At 34.4% G+C, this 18,628-nt stretch overlaps 1 protein-coding gene and 1 pseudogene across 2 annotated transcripts in view; both read right to left on the bottom strand.

Moving 5' to 3' along the window:
* Positions 1-1,228: 1,228 nt before the first annotated feature.
* MCU (mitochondrial calcium uniporter) overlaps positions 1,229-18,628 on the bottom strand; it is a 163,431-nt gene continuing 146,031 nt past the window's right edge. For both annotated transcript variants that reach the window (XR_002779192.1, XM_011355213.2), the window contains 5 exons: positions 17,599-17,703; positions 10,502-10,662; positions 8,837-9,040; positions 4,548-4,664; positions 1,229-3,179 (listed from right to left, as the gene is read on the bottom strand). Coding sequence is in view for 1 of the 2 variants with exons in the window: in XM_011355213.2 (XP_011353515.1) it covers positions 3,102-3,179; positions 4,548-4,664; positions 8,837-9,040; positions 10,502-10,662; positions 17,599-17,703 (665 nt within the window). In the remaining variant the exon portion in view is untranslated. The remainder of the gene's footprint in view (positions 3,180-4,547; positions 4,665-8,836; positions 9,041-10,501; positions 10,663-17,598; positions 17,704-18,628) is intronic.
* Positions 16,511-16,629, bottom strand: LOC111736562 (annotated as a pseudogene).

The following is an 18,628-nucleotide window of genomic DNA, read 5'->3' as shown; positions in this document are numbered from 1 at the left end:
TGAGGATTTTTTGTTCTATTTCTTTGAAAAATATCATTGGGATTTTGATGAGATTTGCATTAAATCTGTATATTGCTTTAGGTAATATAGCCATTTTAACTATATTAATTCTTCCAATCCACGAGCATGGAATATCTTTCAATTTTTTTGTCTTCAATTTTTTTTCAACGTCTTATAGTTTTCAGTGGATAAGACCTTCATTTCCTTTGTTAAGTTTATTCCTAGGTATTTTAGCCTTTTTGCTGCAATTGCAAATGGGATGTTTTCTTCTCTTTCCAGTATTTCATTGTTAGTATATATGGGATTTTTATACATTGATTTCCTGCAACTAAACGTTTATCGTTTCTAATAGTCTTTTGGTGGAGTCTTTAGGGTTTTCCCTATATGAAATCATGTCACCTTCAACTAGTGACCATTTTACTTTGTAATTCTCAATTTGGATGCCTTTTTTTTATCTTGCCTAACTGCTCTAGCTAGGACTTCCAATACTATGTTGAATAACAATGAAAAGAGTGGGCATCCTTGTCTTGTTCTTGATCTTAGAGGAGAAGCTTTCAGTTTTTCACCACTGAGTATGTTAACTGAGTATTTGTCATATGTGGCCATTATTATGTTGAGGTATTTTCCTTCTATACCCATTTTACTGAATGTTTTAATCGTAAATGGATATTGTATCTTGTCACATGCTCTTTTTGCATCTATTGATATGATCATGATTTTTATCTTTTAATACATGCTTTTTGAATATGCCTTCAATGGGATAGGCAGTATGTGATATTTTACTGTTTGATGATCATTATAAATTTGATACAAACTCTTAAAATAATGAATATTTAATATTGGTTCATCCTTGAACAAGTTTCTGGAGTCTAGGAGACCACGGTGTGCAATCTGGTGGTCTGATATAATGGAGATTTTTCCTGTTAATCAGGAAATGGTGATATTAGTCTCAGTGCTGCCATTGGCCTTATTATGGTTGTACAGGTCATGTAAGCTTGGGTGGCTCTGGAAAATTAGGAAGATATTGACCATCTTAGGTTCAGGAAGAATTAATGAAATGCCTGTTTTTAAAATATAGGTTCTAGGAACAAATCTTGATTTAAAAATGGTATTTTTATAAAAATTAATTTTAGAAGTAAAAAGCTTCCCACCTAGAATTACAGGAAAATGCTTGGGGTTTTTTTTTTTTTTTTTTTTGAGCTTTTCTTTAAAGAATGAGATGCTATAGTTCAAAAATCGAATAAGTATTTATTGTTCCAGAAGGTACATTGCTTTTTATACATATTTCATAAATGATACAGGATTTTACACATGTTCAATATTTTGCTATTTGTTTAAAGAACTTTTCTCCACGTCCATCCACTCTCCCTTGCCTCCCACACACCCTGAAAGGATTTGCTCATTGCACTGTGCTGTTTCTTCTTTAAAAACCTGCGCACAAACAGGATAAATGGTTTAAAAATAATTCACACAACTTAACAAAAATAAATGAAGGAAGAGGTTGAATGACTAGGGGTGGGCAGGGGAAGGAAGTGGGAGGAGGGGTTGGGAAGTAGAGACATGCATCCTTTCATTTCATCATGCCAGTGGAAGGGGTGGTGGCAGGAGCAGCAGCAGCAGCAATCCTGGTTAGCCTTCAACCTCTGCAAGGCACCTGGAATCTGGGTTGTCATTTAAAATTTTTCCTTTCATACACAATAATCCCAAAGGAGAAAGAAAGAGAGAAAGAAATCCCTTGTCACAATGAGAAGGGATGAATCATGTGAAAGAAAAAAGCCAATCAACTGTGTGGCAAGCCCCATCATCCTCTAGATCCGGCCCCCACAGTAATTAAAAACAGAATATTAGACACAGATTCTCTTGATTCTTCAAATGCAGATGTCATCTGGAAATATGGTAGAAAATATTTTGATAGAGTATAAGATAAATGCTTCTTTCTCTCGATTTAAGATAAGAAAAAATCGGGTGAAGAGGGTAGGTTGAAAGAAGCCATAGAAATGTATTTCTGTATAAAGATAAATTGCACCCTTTGAGATCCACACACTTGATTTACAGCTACTGAAGTGGTGGAGAGGGGAGGGCTCACAAACTGTGGAAGTGAATGTGTGTCCTTTGAGATTAACAAAGCCTCCAGACAAGGCAGCGCCATCTGGGTGGCCTAAAATGCTGTCACACAAGCAGATTAACAGCAATAAAATCATTCTGGTTCTGAAATGACTACAAAGCCATGATTTTTAGCCAATTTGTAAACCTTACATTTTTCTGATTTAGTAATACAGCTGAACATTCCCCCTCCGATTTGAGTTGTGGAGGGAATATCAATCAGATAGTTAAAGGAGGGAAATTCTGCCTCTTAAAGATTAATTAGTAAAAACAAAACAAAACAAAAAAACCTCATGCAGTGTTGCCAATGATTCCTAGATACTGATCCAGAGCACTGGAATATACAGACATTTAAGAAGATAATAAGGGATAATCCAAAGTATCAATTATCAAACAGTCATAAGTTGGTTCCAATTATCATATGGATAATATTAGTCTAACCAACAGGTGTGGGTAATCAGAAAAGGGGCACAAGCAGGAGAGATTCCTGGTTAACTTTGTAGAGGCTGGATCCAATTTAAAATGAATACTAATGACATGGGCTCAGAATCTGCCACCCACATGTCTTAAGGATTTACTTTTCTGGTATATTTACTCCTATGTCAAAAATAAGAAAAGTTAAATAAAAAAAATTAGAGCTGAGTGGGGTGCTGGTGTGTTACTATTTTGCTGACCCTGCAAAGATGTAAGAAACGAACACCCCAGCACATTTTCTCTTTATGAATCTCTCTATATAATGCATCATTTTCATCCAGGAACTGATGTGCTTGATTAAGACAATATTCACTAAGCCCTTTGAGCTTACATTTCACAAAGCCTGATCCTCAGATTTTTAACATTCTTTTCTTCCTTAAGATCCTTTTAGTTCTTGTTTTTTAATTAAAGGTAAAAACCCTCTACCCCAACATGGCTCCCAGCTTCCACCTGCAAACTTAATTAAAAAGGCAATAGTTATAAACAGGTGTTCTTTCTGCCAGGATTCAGAGGCTCTTTGCAGATCAATCTTTTTCGCCAATTTGTCGGAGGGGCAGATGTACTTGTAATGGGTCTCTCAGTCTCTTAAGGTCCATTTCTGCCTAAAATAAAAACAAAAGGAGAGAAAAACTGGCTAGTGAAGTTTTCAATGACATTACTGTCTCCTAAGAAAAAAAGAAACTATCTCTCCTCCATCACTATGAGTTAGAGAAATTATCACAATTACTTTCAAAATAAGAGTGCCTCAGAGGCAAAGGGTTTTAAAGCCATAGGACAACAAAGGGGGACCAAAACCAAAGTCTGTCCTGGCAGTTTCAGCTGTAAACAGAGCCTCCAGAAAGGCTGTGCTATCAACAGGGCATGACACAGGAGCTCAAAGAAGATGCACCCTGGTGGCTTTTCCGGAGAGAAGCCCTTTCACAAACCTTTGCCTGGAGCCAGAACTTAAATTTATACTGCTCAAGACTTCTGTTGTTTATCCAGTCGTTGTTTAAGTTTTTCAATAGCTAGTGATTTTTAAAGTGGAGATGTATAGTCAACTGCAGTACTTTCAAAACTCATACATGCTTGACCCTCACCCCTGAGAAGCTGGAATAATAAGGCTTACGGTGGGGCCAAAGCATCTGTATTTTAATAGCTCCAGAGGTGATTCTGTTGCATTCCCTCCAGCTGAGAACCACTCAAAGAACAACAGAGGACATGAGTCCTTTTACACCAAGGCAGGAAGATGGATTAAGCCCAGGCAACGCATAACCCCATCACCAATAAGGGACAGGGAAGGCAGAGGAAGTCCAGAGAAGAGCATCTAAACATTAAACAGGATGGAAGAGCTTCTAGAGAGTTTTGAAAAACCTCTAAAATCATAAAAGACTACAGAGAATAGGGATGAGAATTTATTCACCAAAATCAAATATATCAGAGTGAGGGATGCACATTCATAAATCTGAAAGAGGTAACGACTATGAAAAATGAAATATATCAATCTTTTAAAAAAGCATCTTCTAGTTAAATAATCTCTCACTAGTTAAATAATCTCTCACCTGCACCTGGCAGAGATTTCTAGTAGTCTCTCTTGCATTTTATTTTTGCCCCATTGCTACCACACATTTTAGGTGAGAAATCTATGGGTCAAATATTGTAGAAAGATTTAAAAAAGAAAGAAAAGTAAAAATAGACAACTTTAAAGAAACAAAACGAAAAAAAGTAAAAATAGGTCTAAAAATTCCAATATGCTAGTGTTAATAGGATAACTAGGACCCATCATATTTTCACCGGCTTCTGATATAAAACATAAGGTGTTCATGCTAAAAAAGTAATTTTTATCAATTCAGGAGTATTTTATATAGGAAGAAGGGGTTGGGTCATTCTTTCAGAGTTTACTCATTGAAGTACTGGGGTTATGGATAATAATAACAATGCCATACAGTATGGGGCTAGGATTTGTTAAATTTTATTTTTGGAAAACTTACCTGAGCAATTGCATCCTTGAGTTGATTATATTTCTCTAGGTCAAAACGTGACTTTTTGGCTCCTTTATGGAAAAATAGTAAGTATTGTCTGTCTCTGGCTTGTGGATAAACATACTCCTACAAAAAGAAAGGACAAATGAAATCATTAGTCTTTAGCATACTATCTTCACAAAACAAATATTTACTAACTGTTGATTAGGTTCAACACACATGCACACATGTGAAGATATATACTGACATATACAGTGCTAAATGATTATTTCTTAAACATTTTTATTGTGAAATACACACACAAGAGCACACAAAACAAAAATGTACATCACAACAAATCACATAGTGAACATGCTAATCATTACCAGCTTAAAAAAAAAAAAAGAACACTGCCAAAGAGGCTCCCTTCCTGCCCCTTCCCAATTACTAACCCTTCCTTCTCCCCAAAAGTAACCAATATATTGACTTTTATGATAGTTATTTTCTTGCTTTCCTTATAGCTTCCTTACTTAAACACATACCTCCCTGAGCTCTACAGCTTAGTTTTACCTGTTTTTTAAATTTTATAAAAGTGGAGTCAGACAGTATGTGTTGTGTATGGTTACTTTCACTCAATATTAGGTTTGTGAGAGTCATTTTGTGTGTAGCTATAGTCTATTCGTTTCTCTTGCTATGTTATATTTTACTGTATGACCACATCACAATTTATTTATCCATTGTACTACTGGTAGACTTTGGATTGTTTTCAAGTTTGGGCTATTATGAAAATGCTGCCAAGAACATTTCTGGACTTATTTCTTCTGTTGAGGACATACTTATGAGTGGGAATCCTAGAACACAGGGTATGCATGTGTTCAAATTTAAGAAGTGATATCAAATAGGTTTCCAGAATATCTGTACCAATTATATACTCATCAGTTGAATATGAGAGTTTCCATTACTCTACATTTTTGCCAATACTTGGTATTACCAGTTTTTAAAAATATTAGCCATTCTGGTGTGTGTGCTAAAATACAGCTTTACTGAGATATAATTCACATATCATACAAATTCACTCATTTAAAGTATAATATTCAATGGTCTTTAATATATTCGCATAGTTACATAACCATTACTACAATCAATTTTAGAACATTTACATCATCCCACAAAGAAACCATGAATTCTTTAACATCCCTCAGCACCTCCAGTTCTAGTCAACTACTAGTCTACTTTCTGACTCTACAGATTTGCTTATCTGGATATTTTATATAAATAGAATCATTCAACTTATAGCCTTCTGTGTCTGGCTTCTTTCAAGTTTCATCTATTTGTGGCATGTATCAATACTTCATTTTTTTTTATTGCCAAATAATATTCCATTGCATAGATATACCACATTTTATTTATCCATTCATCAATTGATTGACATAAGCTGTTTCCACTTTTTCACTATTATGAATAATGCTGCTATGAACATTCATGTAAAAGTTTTCATATGGACATACATTTTCATTTCTCTTAGAGATATATACCATTTTTCTGGATCACTCATGAAGTTGAGCTTTTCATTTCATATATTATTTGCCATCTGCATATCCTCTTTTAGATGTGCCTATTTAAACCTCTTACCATCTTTTTCTATTGGATTCTTTTTCTTACTGATTTGTAGGATTTGTTTATATATTCTGGATATGGATCCTTTGTTGGATATCTGTACTACAAATAACTCCTCCCATTCTGTTCACTCTCTTTATGGTGTCCTTTAATAAACAGAAGTCCTTAATTTTAATATAGTCTAATTTATCATTCTTATCTTTATGGTTAGTACTTTTCATTCTGTGTAAGAAGTCATTCTTATTCCACAGTCATTAAGATAGCCTATATAATCTTCCAGGAGCTTTACTGCGTTACCTTTCATATTTAGATCTATAATCCATCCAAAATTAATTTTTATTTATAGTGTAAGAATGGAATTGCTTCATTTTTTTAATGTGGATATTCAATTATCTTAGCACCATTTATTGAAAAAGACTCTCCTTTCTTTGTAGTGCCATCTTTTTAAAACCAAAAGGTTTTGTATGCTGAGTCTATTTCTACATTCTCTCTTCTATTCCTTTGGACTATTTGTCTATCCTTGTGCCACTGTCTTAATTACTGAGGGTATTAGATGGGTGGTCCAAATGTGTGCTGAAATAACTCAATGGCAATTCTTATTGTCAGGCTCCTTTTTTGCATAACCGAAATTGATACTCTGGTTTCACTGAAATAATACACTTGATTCAATATTCTACTTGATTTTATGATTTAGAGGAACTTGTCATCTTACAAAGATTCTTCGGAACTTAATATACTATTGGGATATATTTAGGTTGCTAACAAATAAAGCATCTCATTGTAACAAGAGTTTAGAAGAGTTTAAATGCTGTTGAACTGGCATTTTGCTTCATGGCTGTTAATTATGGATACGGATGTGGAAAAGAATATTTAACATGAGAAACTCTATTCACATTTTATTTGGTCAAGTTTTCTTATTCACAAATGTCTAAATTCTTTACTACTGCTATTTTGCAACTTGTTGCTTGGGGCGGGCAGCAAAAAATGCTTTGGGAATCACAGAAATGCAGCATTTAACTAGTAGGACAGATAGGCTATTAAAGATATGAGTCACTGTGTCAGGCAATAAAAATTGAAAGAACTAAATGCCTAGCCTCAAAAGGTATCATATTCTAGTAGAGGGAAAAGACATTTACATGAATAATTCTAATACAAGATAACATAGGATGGGTAGAATGAGAGGCACAATGTGATTACAGGAATACAGAACAAGAAGAGCTCAAAGCTGGCTATAGGTATTTGGTCAAAAGTTCATAAAAGATAAGCATTTAGAAAAGCCTTGAAGTACGACAGGTAGAGATCAACAGGGAGAACGTTCCCAGTTGACAGAATGTGTGAACTAAGGAATGAGGTGGTGTACAACTCAGGGCATTTGAGGAGCAATAAAGAATTTAATTTGATTTGTTTAGGACACACAGTACATACACAGGAGAGGTGAGGGACATTTGGAAAAGACAGGAGAGGTGAGGGACATTTGGAAAAGACAGATAGTAACCAGCAAAGACAACAGCAGGCTAATTTGGAATTTGGATTTCAATCAATATATAAAAAGAATTCATTAAAGGGGTATGTATATAAGGAAGAGAAAAAGAAGAGAGAAGAAGAGGGAGGAGGAAGAAAGAGGGGAGAGGGAAAGAAACACGGAGCCCTGTCTAGAGCTGTGATTAGATATGACTGAGCTGGCTGTTCCGTTCTGTTCACACAGAGTGACTAGTATGAGCCAGACATGGGACCAGGTGCTGGAGACTCTGCAAGAACAATGGCAGCACATGAACAAGTTAAGGAGGCCCAGAAAAGTTAAATAATGTTCTTGGGTTTTCATTTTCCCACACATAAACAGGACTATGACTACTGGTCTAACAACGGAAGTAAAATACCTATGTTTAACAGCAACCATTTAAAAATATTAGCAATTTCCAGCTGCTTCCTTCTGATGCCTAAGAAAATGGAAAAAGTTTCTCATATGTTTTAGCTATTTCAAATGTTTTTTATCAAGAGAGATTGGATCTGTGGTGGTATCATATATACAGTAAGTGATAATAACTCCCTCATACTTCCTAAAGAGACATGATGGGTTTCTAAGCTACTAAAAACATAGCACTAGCAACAAAAATTAGTTCTAGCTACTGATATTTAATAAATGAGCCTTGATTGATAAAGAATAGGCCAAGAGTATAAAATGATTAGATATCTAATTTTCATTTCTCTTTCATGAAGTAAAAAAACAAAAAACCCACCTACACTCTTAACATACTTAGAAGGAGCCCAGAGTTTAACTATTTGAATAGGTATCACCAATTCTCCATTCTAAGAACAATAAAAACAAAAAGCTCAGGACTTCTCTGACTGTTAAATTAATTACATAGTACATAAAAAGTCAAGCCAACTTAGCTGAACAAGTTATCCTACAGCTGACGACTCTTCTCATTTGCGCTCTTATTCTCTAACATACTGTAATATATTTTTCTGAATTTAATGGTTTATAAGGCTCTTTCCATGAGGGCAGAAGCCATATCTTATATCTATGTCTATCTTCAGCACCTAAAATGGTGCCTGATACGTAACTGGCATGCATGTGCATCTACAAGTGTGTGTATAAAAAGGATAAACGAATACATATAGAATATGAGAGAAAAGAGAATTACTTTGACAACCAAAACTTCATTATATCATAAAAAAGTTACTTGAAGAGGAATTTTTACCTGGCGTGTCATTACGAAATATGCATACATTGCCATGGCACTTCCATAAGTGATGAAATAGGTGACTGGTTCCATGATGTCCCAGGAATATTCCCACCAGGTAAGCCGGGCCAAAATGCCAAACTGTGTGGCCATGTAGGCAAGTCCACCCCATAGCACCAAAGTGGTCCTCTTCTCAGCTTTTCTGCTAATCTCGATTCGTACCTATGGGCAAAATGATCAATCAATCATAAGGTGCTTTAACATATTATCAGTTTTAAACTTTTATTTAAACTGTTCTGTGTTCACTAAAAAAACAGAGCTCATAATCCATATACAATTAGTCTCAATTGTAATAAATATAGCTTGTCTTCCCAAATTCTATCTGTAGTTTTCACTGAACAAAATATTTTATAGGAGTGAGATTTTTTTAATGATACCTGTGTTTTATGTTTCACCCTAGAAGTGGCTGAAAATATGGTGAAACTATAGGAGTGAATTAATTAGTTTCAACAGCTCTTCATTCAACTACAAGATTACTTTATTTGAAAAGAAGAAAATGAAAACATGTCAATGTTCTCTCACTGTCGCATACAGGATTTAATCTATTATCAGTTTTTACTCAAAGGACATGCTAGGGGGCAGACCAACATAATAAGCCAGAACATGGACTTGATTCAGACCAGCTGAGGTCAGGCCCTGATTGCAGATTACCATCAACTTCATCATTTAGTTGTTCTGAGGATTAACAGAATACAGGTAAAATACTTAGCACAATTCCTGGCCCATAGAAAATATTCACTATAGGATGATAATTACTTTGTTATAGCTGGTACATTAAAAAATGCTTTACATTTTGAAAATATCAAATTTAAATCTCATTCCCATCACAATAGTTTCTCAAGTTTAATTTCACAACTTCCTAATGGTTTTAAATTTAAGGACAAATTTGACATATTATACACTGATTATTTTTAAAGAAATCAGAAAAAGCACAATATTAAGAGTATTGTTCCTTTTCTTATCTCTAATATATAGTCTAATTTCTTAAAATGGAAATATTCGTATCATCAAAAAATAAGGATGACACACGTTCACACTAAAATATTCAGAAAAGTGTAAAGAAAAATCAATCATAATCCTACTACTCTATTAGCATTTTGGATTATATTCTAATTTTTTCTTTGTATATATGTATACATATTTAAAATATATAAATATGTATAACTATAAGCATAGTACATTTAAAAATTGGATCACTGTTTTATAATGTAGTTTTCATAACATATCATGAAGTTTTCTATAACATGTTAAATCTACACATTATTTTTAACAGCTGCATAATATTCCATGCACTATTAATTCTTAACCTTGACTAAAATCATTAGCCATTATACTCAGAACCTTTCTTGATTAGCAGTTATTCCAATCTTTGTTGTAGAGATGATAAATCTGGTTAAGGGTAGACATTTAGACCTCAAAGCTTTAAGTCCATTACCAAGGCTCCAAACTATTTAAGTTCTTTCTTAGCTTTGGTTGGAACTTTCTTATGGTTCAGTCCCCAAAACAGGTAGACTAGTTTGATTGACACAGCTCAATTATATAAAACTCACAGGTAAAAAAGCAAACATATATTCTCTGGAAAAAATATCAGTGAAGATAAAAATCTGAGATTTGAATTTGCACCTTTTCCAGGGGCGCCAATTGCTCTTTGAGATCCTCTAATCTTTCGATAAGCTCCCTTTCCTTGTTTAGCTGGTGCTGCTCGATGCACAGTGTGGTGTACAGTTGCTGGACTAGTGTCTTTACGTCATTCAGTGTTGCTGCATTTTCGTGGCTTAAGAGGTCTGAAAGAGAGGGGTTACATTTTTTTTTTTTTTTTTAATGTATGCCTTAAGTGAAGAGTTGTTATTCCTGGGGCTATTAGACAATGAGAACAAGGCAGATTCATCCACTATTGCAATCCACTTTCAGTGTGAAACTGAAGGAAAGTGACAGTTCTTTTTTAAAACGGAGGTATCTTCAAATCTTAGAAAGTATATTCATATTTGGGCAACCTGAAAAACTTGAAACCAACATTCACCATTATACTCTTCAAAGTCTAAATGCTATATACAAGGCTACAAATAATAATAATCTTCATTAGATAAAGATTAAAAAATTTAAGGCAATATGTTAAAAACTAGTAGAGAGGTTTAGAATCAATCTGATTTTCATGCTTATTAAAATGCTGATCTGTGGCCTTGCCTCTTTAATTGGTGATTTTTTTTCTCTTTAGTAACACCTGATGAAAAACTATACAGTATTTCAAATTTGCAAATAACAAAGGTATAAATAAAAATATTTTATCCTAATAACCTTGGCCTCCATACACCTTCCCCCTAGCATATCAACTTTTCTTTATTCCTGTTGGGGAAAATTACAGAATAGCTGTGTGGGCCTCAATATTATGCTCTAAATGGCATGAAGTTATAAGAATGATTGAAAGGATACAAGATTAAATTCTTTGATTCAATATCCTGTTCTATGAGTAGCACGTTTCCAGAAATCTAAAAGTTATGTTTTGAGAATCTAATAAAAAATCAGCTGATCTCAGCTGCCAAATAATTTAAAATAAAAGCATCAGAATTAAAGCTTTTGTTTTAGAATATTAGCCTTAAATGTGACATTTTGTTAGATACAGCTTAAGGTCAGCCCTCTTCTAAATCAAAATAAGCCACAATTGGAATTAGCCATGTATTTCAAATATTCTTCAAAGATGTCCTTTAGGAAAGTTATCACAGAAACAATCAATAAAAAAGTCAAATAGGGTAGCAAATTGGATTAGAAAAGAGCTGATATAGTAAAATGGGATATGGCACCTAACACAGTATCTTGCATGCTTCAGTAAATGTGTGCTGCATTAATGGGAACAGATAAAAGCAAGAACACTTTGAGCTCTAGAAGTCATCTATGTCAACAAGGTCTTCTTTGCAATCAAGTTGTAGCTCACATTTGCACACGACTTTACACTTTCCAAAGTTACTAGAAGAGGAAACTATACTCTAGAAGACAATTACTTGTCTAGAATGTCACATGAAAGTGGCAGAGTCCACGTTTTCTGACCCCTAGGCCTGGAGGTGAGTTACAATGCTTTATACTAATATTTATATTTCTCCTGCAAGCTTGTTTCCCTTTCAAAAAGGCAAATATTTAAGTGGGCAAAAATTATCTATGATTAATAAAATCCTATCATATATATTACTGCATATTATCTATCTTCACCATAACAGCATGAGTAAGGTTGGTGCCCACAATTTATAAATGAGGAATTTGAGTGCTAGATAGATAAGATTAACAAACATTTCTGTACTAGGTTCAAAAATTCAGTTCCCTAGTTACACTAGAAACATTTCAAGTGCTCAATAGCCACATGTGACTAATGACTATGATATTGGACAGTGCAGAAATGGAACATTTTCATCAGCAGAGAAAGTTCTACTTGATAACACTGTCATAGGGATTTCTCTTGCCCTCTTTGCTAATCCTCCTTATCCTAATAGTTGGATGCACCTGAATTTCCAGGTTCTTCGGCAAACTTTGATCATTGTCCTTCTGTGCCATTGCTTAAAAATTGGTGATTTTCTCTGATCTTCCAAACTCCCTTTTCAGACTCTTCTTCGGCTTCATCTACAATTGCACAAGGTTTCATTCCTATAATAAATCTTTTATTCCATAATATTCATGTAGTTCTGCTTCCCCAATTGAACCCTGATACAAACAGTATGTAGGATACGCTATTATTTGCATAAAAAAGGAAAAAAGATTATGTATTCATACTTGCTTATGAGTGCATTAACTGACTATCTCTGGTAGGAAACAAAAAAAACCAAGAACAATGTTTGCTGCTACAGAGGAGAAATGGGTGGCTGTGAAATAGGGATGAGAAAACTTTCCTCATATATTCTTTGCTTTGGGAGTTGAACTTGTGAATGTATTATCTATTCAAGACAAATAAAAACAATTAATGTGCAATCGCGATACCTTCTAACGGCAATGAAAAGACTGTAAAATGATAATTCACAGGAGATCAATCTCACAGATGTCCATCTCTAGACCTAGCTGAAAACAGTTATCTTTCAGGTCGGGCATCAGTAAAGCCCTGGCACACTCAAGGGATTAGGCATTATTTTGTTAGACTTTATTGACAGGAAGAATATGATTCCATATACTATCATGGTGGAGGAAAACAATAACCTCAAACCCCTGACCCTAAAAAATCTGCCCACATATTCAGAGATGAAATTATAGTAAAGGGGAAGATAACTCTACTTAATGGCTTAACGACACTTTTGGATGATTAGTGTATGCTTCATTAAAAATGCAATTGGATGCTTATTAATGTTTCTGTACATGCCATCAGTGCCAGAATATTTAAGGTACAGAAAGGCAGAGAGACATGCTAACATAATGGGGACTGAAAAGTCTTTTCAGCTACTAAGATGTTTGGGAAGGACTCTGGCTATTTGAGTCTCCAATAAGGTCTTCATTATTATTGGTATTTGGTTTGCCTGTTCAATCTTTTTTCTCAAATTATTTACATCATTAAGATGTAAGTAAGGTTTCCAGTATCCTCTGGATGGATAAATGGGGAAAGGGCTTAGTGGTACCAATCAAAACGATTCTCTCACAAAAACTGAACCACTAATATAGGGTATATTTTCTTCTTCCCTAAGCCTAAAGGGAAGGTAGTGAATTACTACTTTAAGATGGGCTGGAATAAAAGGCTTCTTGTGCTTCTTTCCCGTATTCTTTCCTCTATTCTAGATTTCATTAGGTTATAAAATCTAATTGCTAAAATAGTTACTTCTCTCATCTTGCAGTGGTCAGAAGAGAATCCAGCCATAAATAGCTATGGTAACCCAAAGAATGCTATGGAGCTTGCAACTAGCCTTATTGCTATGACCTGCCCCCCTTGTTCCATTTCAGTTTTTTTCCTGCCTCTACCCTCCAATTTTAGGGTTAGATACAAGAGTTGAAACTACTGAAGGATCCATAATACCCATGGACTGTCAATCCCACATAAGCATTAATTGTGGCTGTATTAGATCCTATATGAATGAGCCCTCTATCCTCAGTGTCTGGTGGAAGTGTGTGAAATTAAAGTTCACTGGTACACAACATTCATAGAGCACCGTTAGTTCTAACGTGCTATCCATAAACAGGGAAAAGAAAAATAGGAGAAAGAAGTGAAAGTTAAAAGGAGTGAAGAAGAGTGAGTAGAAAAATATGTGTCAAAACTTAAAAAAGTGTCCTGGAAAAGTTTTCCTTCATTAACTATTTTAACTTATTAGATAAAGCAGATTTGTTCCATCTGCTCCACATATATACAAAATCCTAGTGTTCCTCCTCATTATCTGAATCCCAAAACCTAGTACCTTCAATTTTAATTCATTTAGCCTTTTCACTAAAAAGAGTCACGAGTACAGAAATTCAACTTGCTCTCTTACTCAATGCCACTGAAAAACTGTAGTGGCTGAGATGCTAGCAATATCTTCTTCAGACAGGGAGAGGAAGATAATATGGTGGCAACAAAATTAAAAGCTACATTTTATCAAAAGAAAATAATATTTTCTTTACTATGCTTTAAAAAGTGGGGTAAACAAAGTATTTATGGACTTAAAACAGTATTGTTTGAGCTCTGAGAAATGATATCTAATGGCATAATCTCTCATTGGTTAATTAACAGAGCTGAGAGAGCTTTGATGTGTGAATTTTAAATATTAAAAAGGCCTTTTAAAATTCTGTACCAATGTTGCTATTGAGTTTACCAAATCCCACAATTCAATTTACAATTATTCTATGAATTATAGACTTTTGACCATTGCGAACTTGATATTCTAATTGACTTGTAGGTAAAATGGGTAGATATTCCACAGTTCTGAGACACAAATAAAGCAGAGTTGTTAGGCTGCCAAACTGATCACCAGGGAATCAAATACAATTTCTCTCCTTTTCAATTTCTAATTTTACTTTTCTTATTCAACTTGAGAATAGCCCTATTTAAAAAATGCAAACATTAATTTCTGTTTTAAAAACACAGTATTAGGCAAGATGGTTGGAATTATCATTGATTAAAATACCGTTAGTTATTGACAACATAATATATGAAAGCACACATCTTAAGTTTTCTCCTCGTTAAACTTTATATAGGAATATATTAGTCAACTTATAAAATTTTACTAACAGAAAATCTAAATAGAATGAACTCTTTAGATAACACACACACACACACACACACACACACACACACACACACACACACGCACGCACACACACTGAGTATAATGCCCTCAAGGTCCATCATTTTGTCGGAAATGGCAAGATTTCCATCTTTCTCATGGCTGACTGTATATTCCACTGTATGTATATACTACATCTTCTTTATCCATTCATCCATACTTGAACATTAAGGTTGATTCCATATCTTGGCTATTGTGAACAATGCTGCAATGAACATGGGAATGCAGATATCTCTTTGAGACCCCGGGTATATATCCCAAAATGGGATTGCTGGATTATGCCGTAGTTCTATGTTGATCAAAGAGTACCAAGTTTCCGATTATAAGATGAATAAGTTCTGGCAATCAATATACATCATGGTGATTATAGTTAACAGTACTGTAATGTACACTTGAAAGCTGCTAAGAGTGTAGAGCTTAAATTTTCTGACCACAAAAAAAGAAATGATAATAATGCTAGGTGATGGGAATGTTAACTAATCCTATTGTGGTGATCACTTCACAATATATATGTATCAAACCATTACACTGTACATCTTAAACTCACACAAAGTTATACATCAATTATGTCATTAAAGCTAAGCAGGGGGAGAACAAATTTAAAGAATACAACAAGAAACAGTAAAAATAGGCTTGTACTTCTGTTATTTTAAAGAGAACTTCTAGCCCAAGAATCAGGGAATAAGGAAGAAAAACATATTATCATAGCTAATATATGGCTAACAATCCCTTGTCTACATGGTCGATTATTCCAACTTAATAAAATCTGATTCAGTATTGTCTTACTATTTAAAGGATACTTTTTCATCTTTATTATACTTACTATACTTTTCTATATTTTTTCTAAGCTAGTTCCACGTCAACTAGCTTGAACATGGAAGAGAATCAGGCCTCAGAACAGCCAAAATGCTACCAAGTTAATTCATTTAATTCACTCAATATAGAATGACCACCTAAGTCAATGGGGATGGGGGCAATACAATATCCCAGTGATTTCCCTCAGAGCATTTAAAAAGAAAAGGAGTAAGAAGAATTCAGAGAAGAGATTAATCACTTCTTGTTGGCTGGGAGTCAGAGAACTTGGTTATTAAAGGCTTCATGGAAGAGCTGACATTGACAATTTTGACATGAGGAAACTGAAGGTTAGGAAGAGAGGAGAAAGGCATCTTAGCCAGAGGAAAGATGAGCAAACAATGAGATGGCAAAGAATGGGGCATAGTTAAGGAAAGAGCAAAGGAACGCAGGGTAGAGTAAAAGCAGGCATCACGTAAGAGAGAAAGAGAAAAAAAATCATTATTTATTTGTTTGTTTGCTTGTTTGTTTGTTTGTTTGTTAGGTGAGGCAACCTTTGGTTGACCTCACAGATTGCGAGGACCTTGTCAGCTTACAATCTTTTATTTATTATTATTTTTAACACCTATAGCACCTGATCTTCCTAGGTGGTCTCCCATCCAAGTACTAATCAAGCCTGACCCTGCTTAGCTTCTGAGATCACACAGGATGAGGCTTGTTCAGGGTGGCATGGCTGTAGACGAGAAAAAATTTAAAGGTAGATAAATGCAGACCAGACTTTGGAGGCATTCAATACTTAGGTTTTCACTTAGACCTTTTACTACATTAGATAGAGTTCTCAAAAGCAGAATTGAAAAGTAGGGATGTCATAAGAGGCTGTCAGAGGGCATGGTGGTGGTGGAAGGAGCTTTAACAACAGCAGGAAGTGATGATGAATCTCAAGGGCAATGACAGAAAAGTGACCAAAAATGACACAACTCAAAATGCTATTTTAGAGGGCTATTTAGCATCAATATTATGCAGAGCTATATTAGAGCATGGGGTAAAAAGAAAGATAAATAATACTGACTCCATCTTTACTTAAAATTTTGATGATTTTGTTCATCATGTTTTTTTATTAACTTTAAGAAAACAGTGCATTAAAATATTATTTATCCTGACTACTAAGCTTAGGGACACCCTCTTAAAATTTGCTCCTGAGGCAAGTATCTCACTTTTTTGGACAAAAGCGTATGCATGTCAGAAGTTCCTAAGAACTATTATTGTACAATAATTGACTTTCAGACTGATGACCTTGAGCCATCAAAAAATTTTAAAAAAGGATTAATTCCTATTACAAATGTTTAAGAGGACAGGGAAGTGCACAATTTATTTTTAAAAGATTCCTTCTATAATGTTATTAAAATAATATGACTTCTGGCCTGTCTGGAGGGAAGAAGCTTAAGTTACACAGAACATGCATTTATGTGAAACAGAGTGACAATATCAGATAATAAAGCTTTCTGATGTCTAGGCAGAATTTAAGTTTTAGTCAATGTACTAACCAAGTACCAAGTACTCAGTGAGCTCTTCAACTGAAACAGAGTCTATATGTAAACCTTCCAGTGTTCTTTGAATATTGTCTGTTTCTTAAGGTTATCCAAGGAAAATATAAGCTCTTTGTGAAAGCCCTTCCCACATTTCTCTGACCTCATTGGGGTTACTTTTTACCTCTCTTTGGCGGACGCACATGATACGTTAAGTCATTAATGACCAGCTTAAAGTCATCAAGGAGAAGGAGGTCAATCCCTGTCGAGGCAGCGACGCGAACGCCATCTGTGAAAAAAATTAATGTGAAAATTTAAACCTGTCATATGTCCATAATTATTCAAGAATGGTCAAGAAAAAGCAATCCTCAAAATAGATTTTAAAAATTATATCTTTTAAGTTTCAGTTAACGTTTTGCCTTATCTCCAAGTCTATGCTAAATAAAGCTTATGTTACCTGAGGTTTTTTGTTTAAAATGGCCTCAGGTCTGTGAAAACGTAACAACATGCTTTTCTTTTCTGGTAGAACTTCATGAACAAGTGAAATTCACAGCTGTATAGGCATCAGTTGGAAATCCAGGGTCACTGGGAGACCTGCACGGATGTCTTGTATCTGTCTATGATGGAAGTTGGTTGAGTAAAAAAGTGTTTTTTAATATATGGTACTTTTCAGTATGGTCAGTGATCAGATGCCAGTAATTTGGTAGGTATGAATGCTAGAGTTAGCAAAGTATACCAAGGTGGTCAACTAATTATATTATTAGATTAGTTGAGAATTAAATATATGTAAAATATTTATGGCATAGAAACATGGCAAATTGGTAACAACTGGTAAATTTAAGTGAAGGGTAAATGGGTACTTACTGTATTAATCTTTTAAGTTTTCTGTAGGTTTAAAATGTTTCAAAGTAATAATGGGAAAAAATGTAAGGCACTTAAAAAATAATTGGTAAAATGGATGTCATGTTGAATGGGAATTAGTGCCTTATTTCATATACTTTCAAATTATACATGGTTTTATTTTGGTAACTTTTATGTGAAAGACATCAGAAAATCTAAAAAGAAGTCCTAATTTTTCATATCTCCAGGGATGAGGGCACAACTACTGGAAAAATTTATTCTATGCCTAAGGTAATGATAAAAAGTCTCAATAATATAAAATGCCCATGGCATTATATATGAGGTGCCTATGAACGAGACTCCCTGTATATATA

Source organism: Pteropus vampyrus, unplaced genomic scaffold, assembly GCF_000151845.1.
Source record: "Pteropus vampyrus isolate Shadow unplaced genomic scaffold, Pvam_2.0 Scaffold20, whole genome shotgun sequence".
In the NCBI taxonomy this organism is placed as follows: Eukaryota; Metazoa; Chordata; class Mammalia; order Chiroptera; family Pteropodidae; genus Pteropus; species Pteropus vampyrus.
Note: the sequence above shows the minus strand (reverse complement) of the source record. Positions and strands in the feature narration are given on the sequence as shown.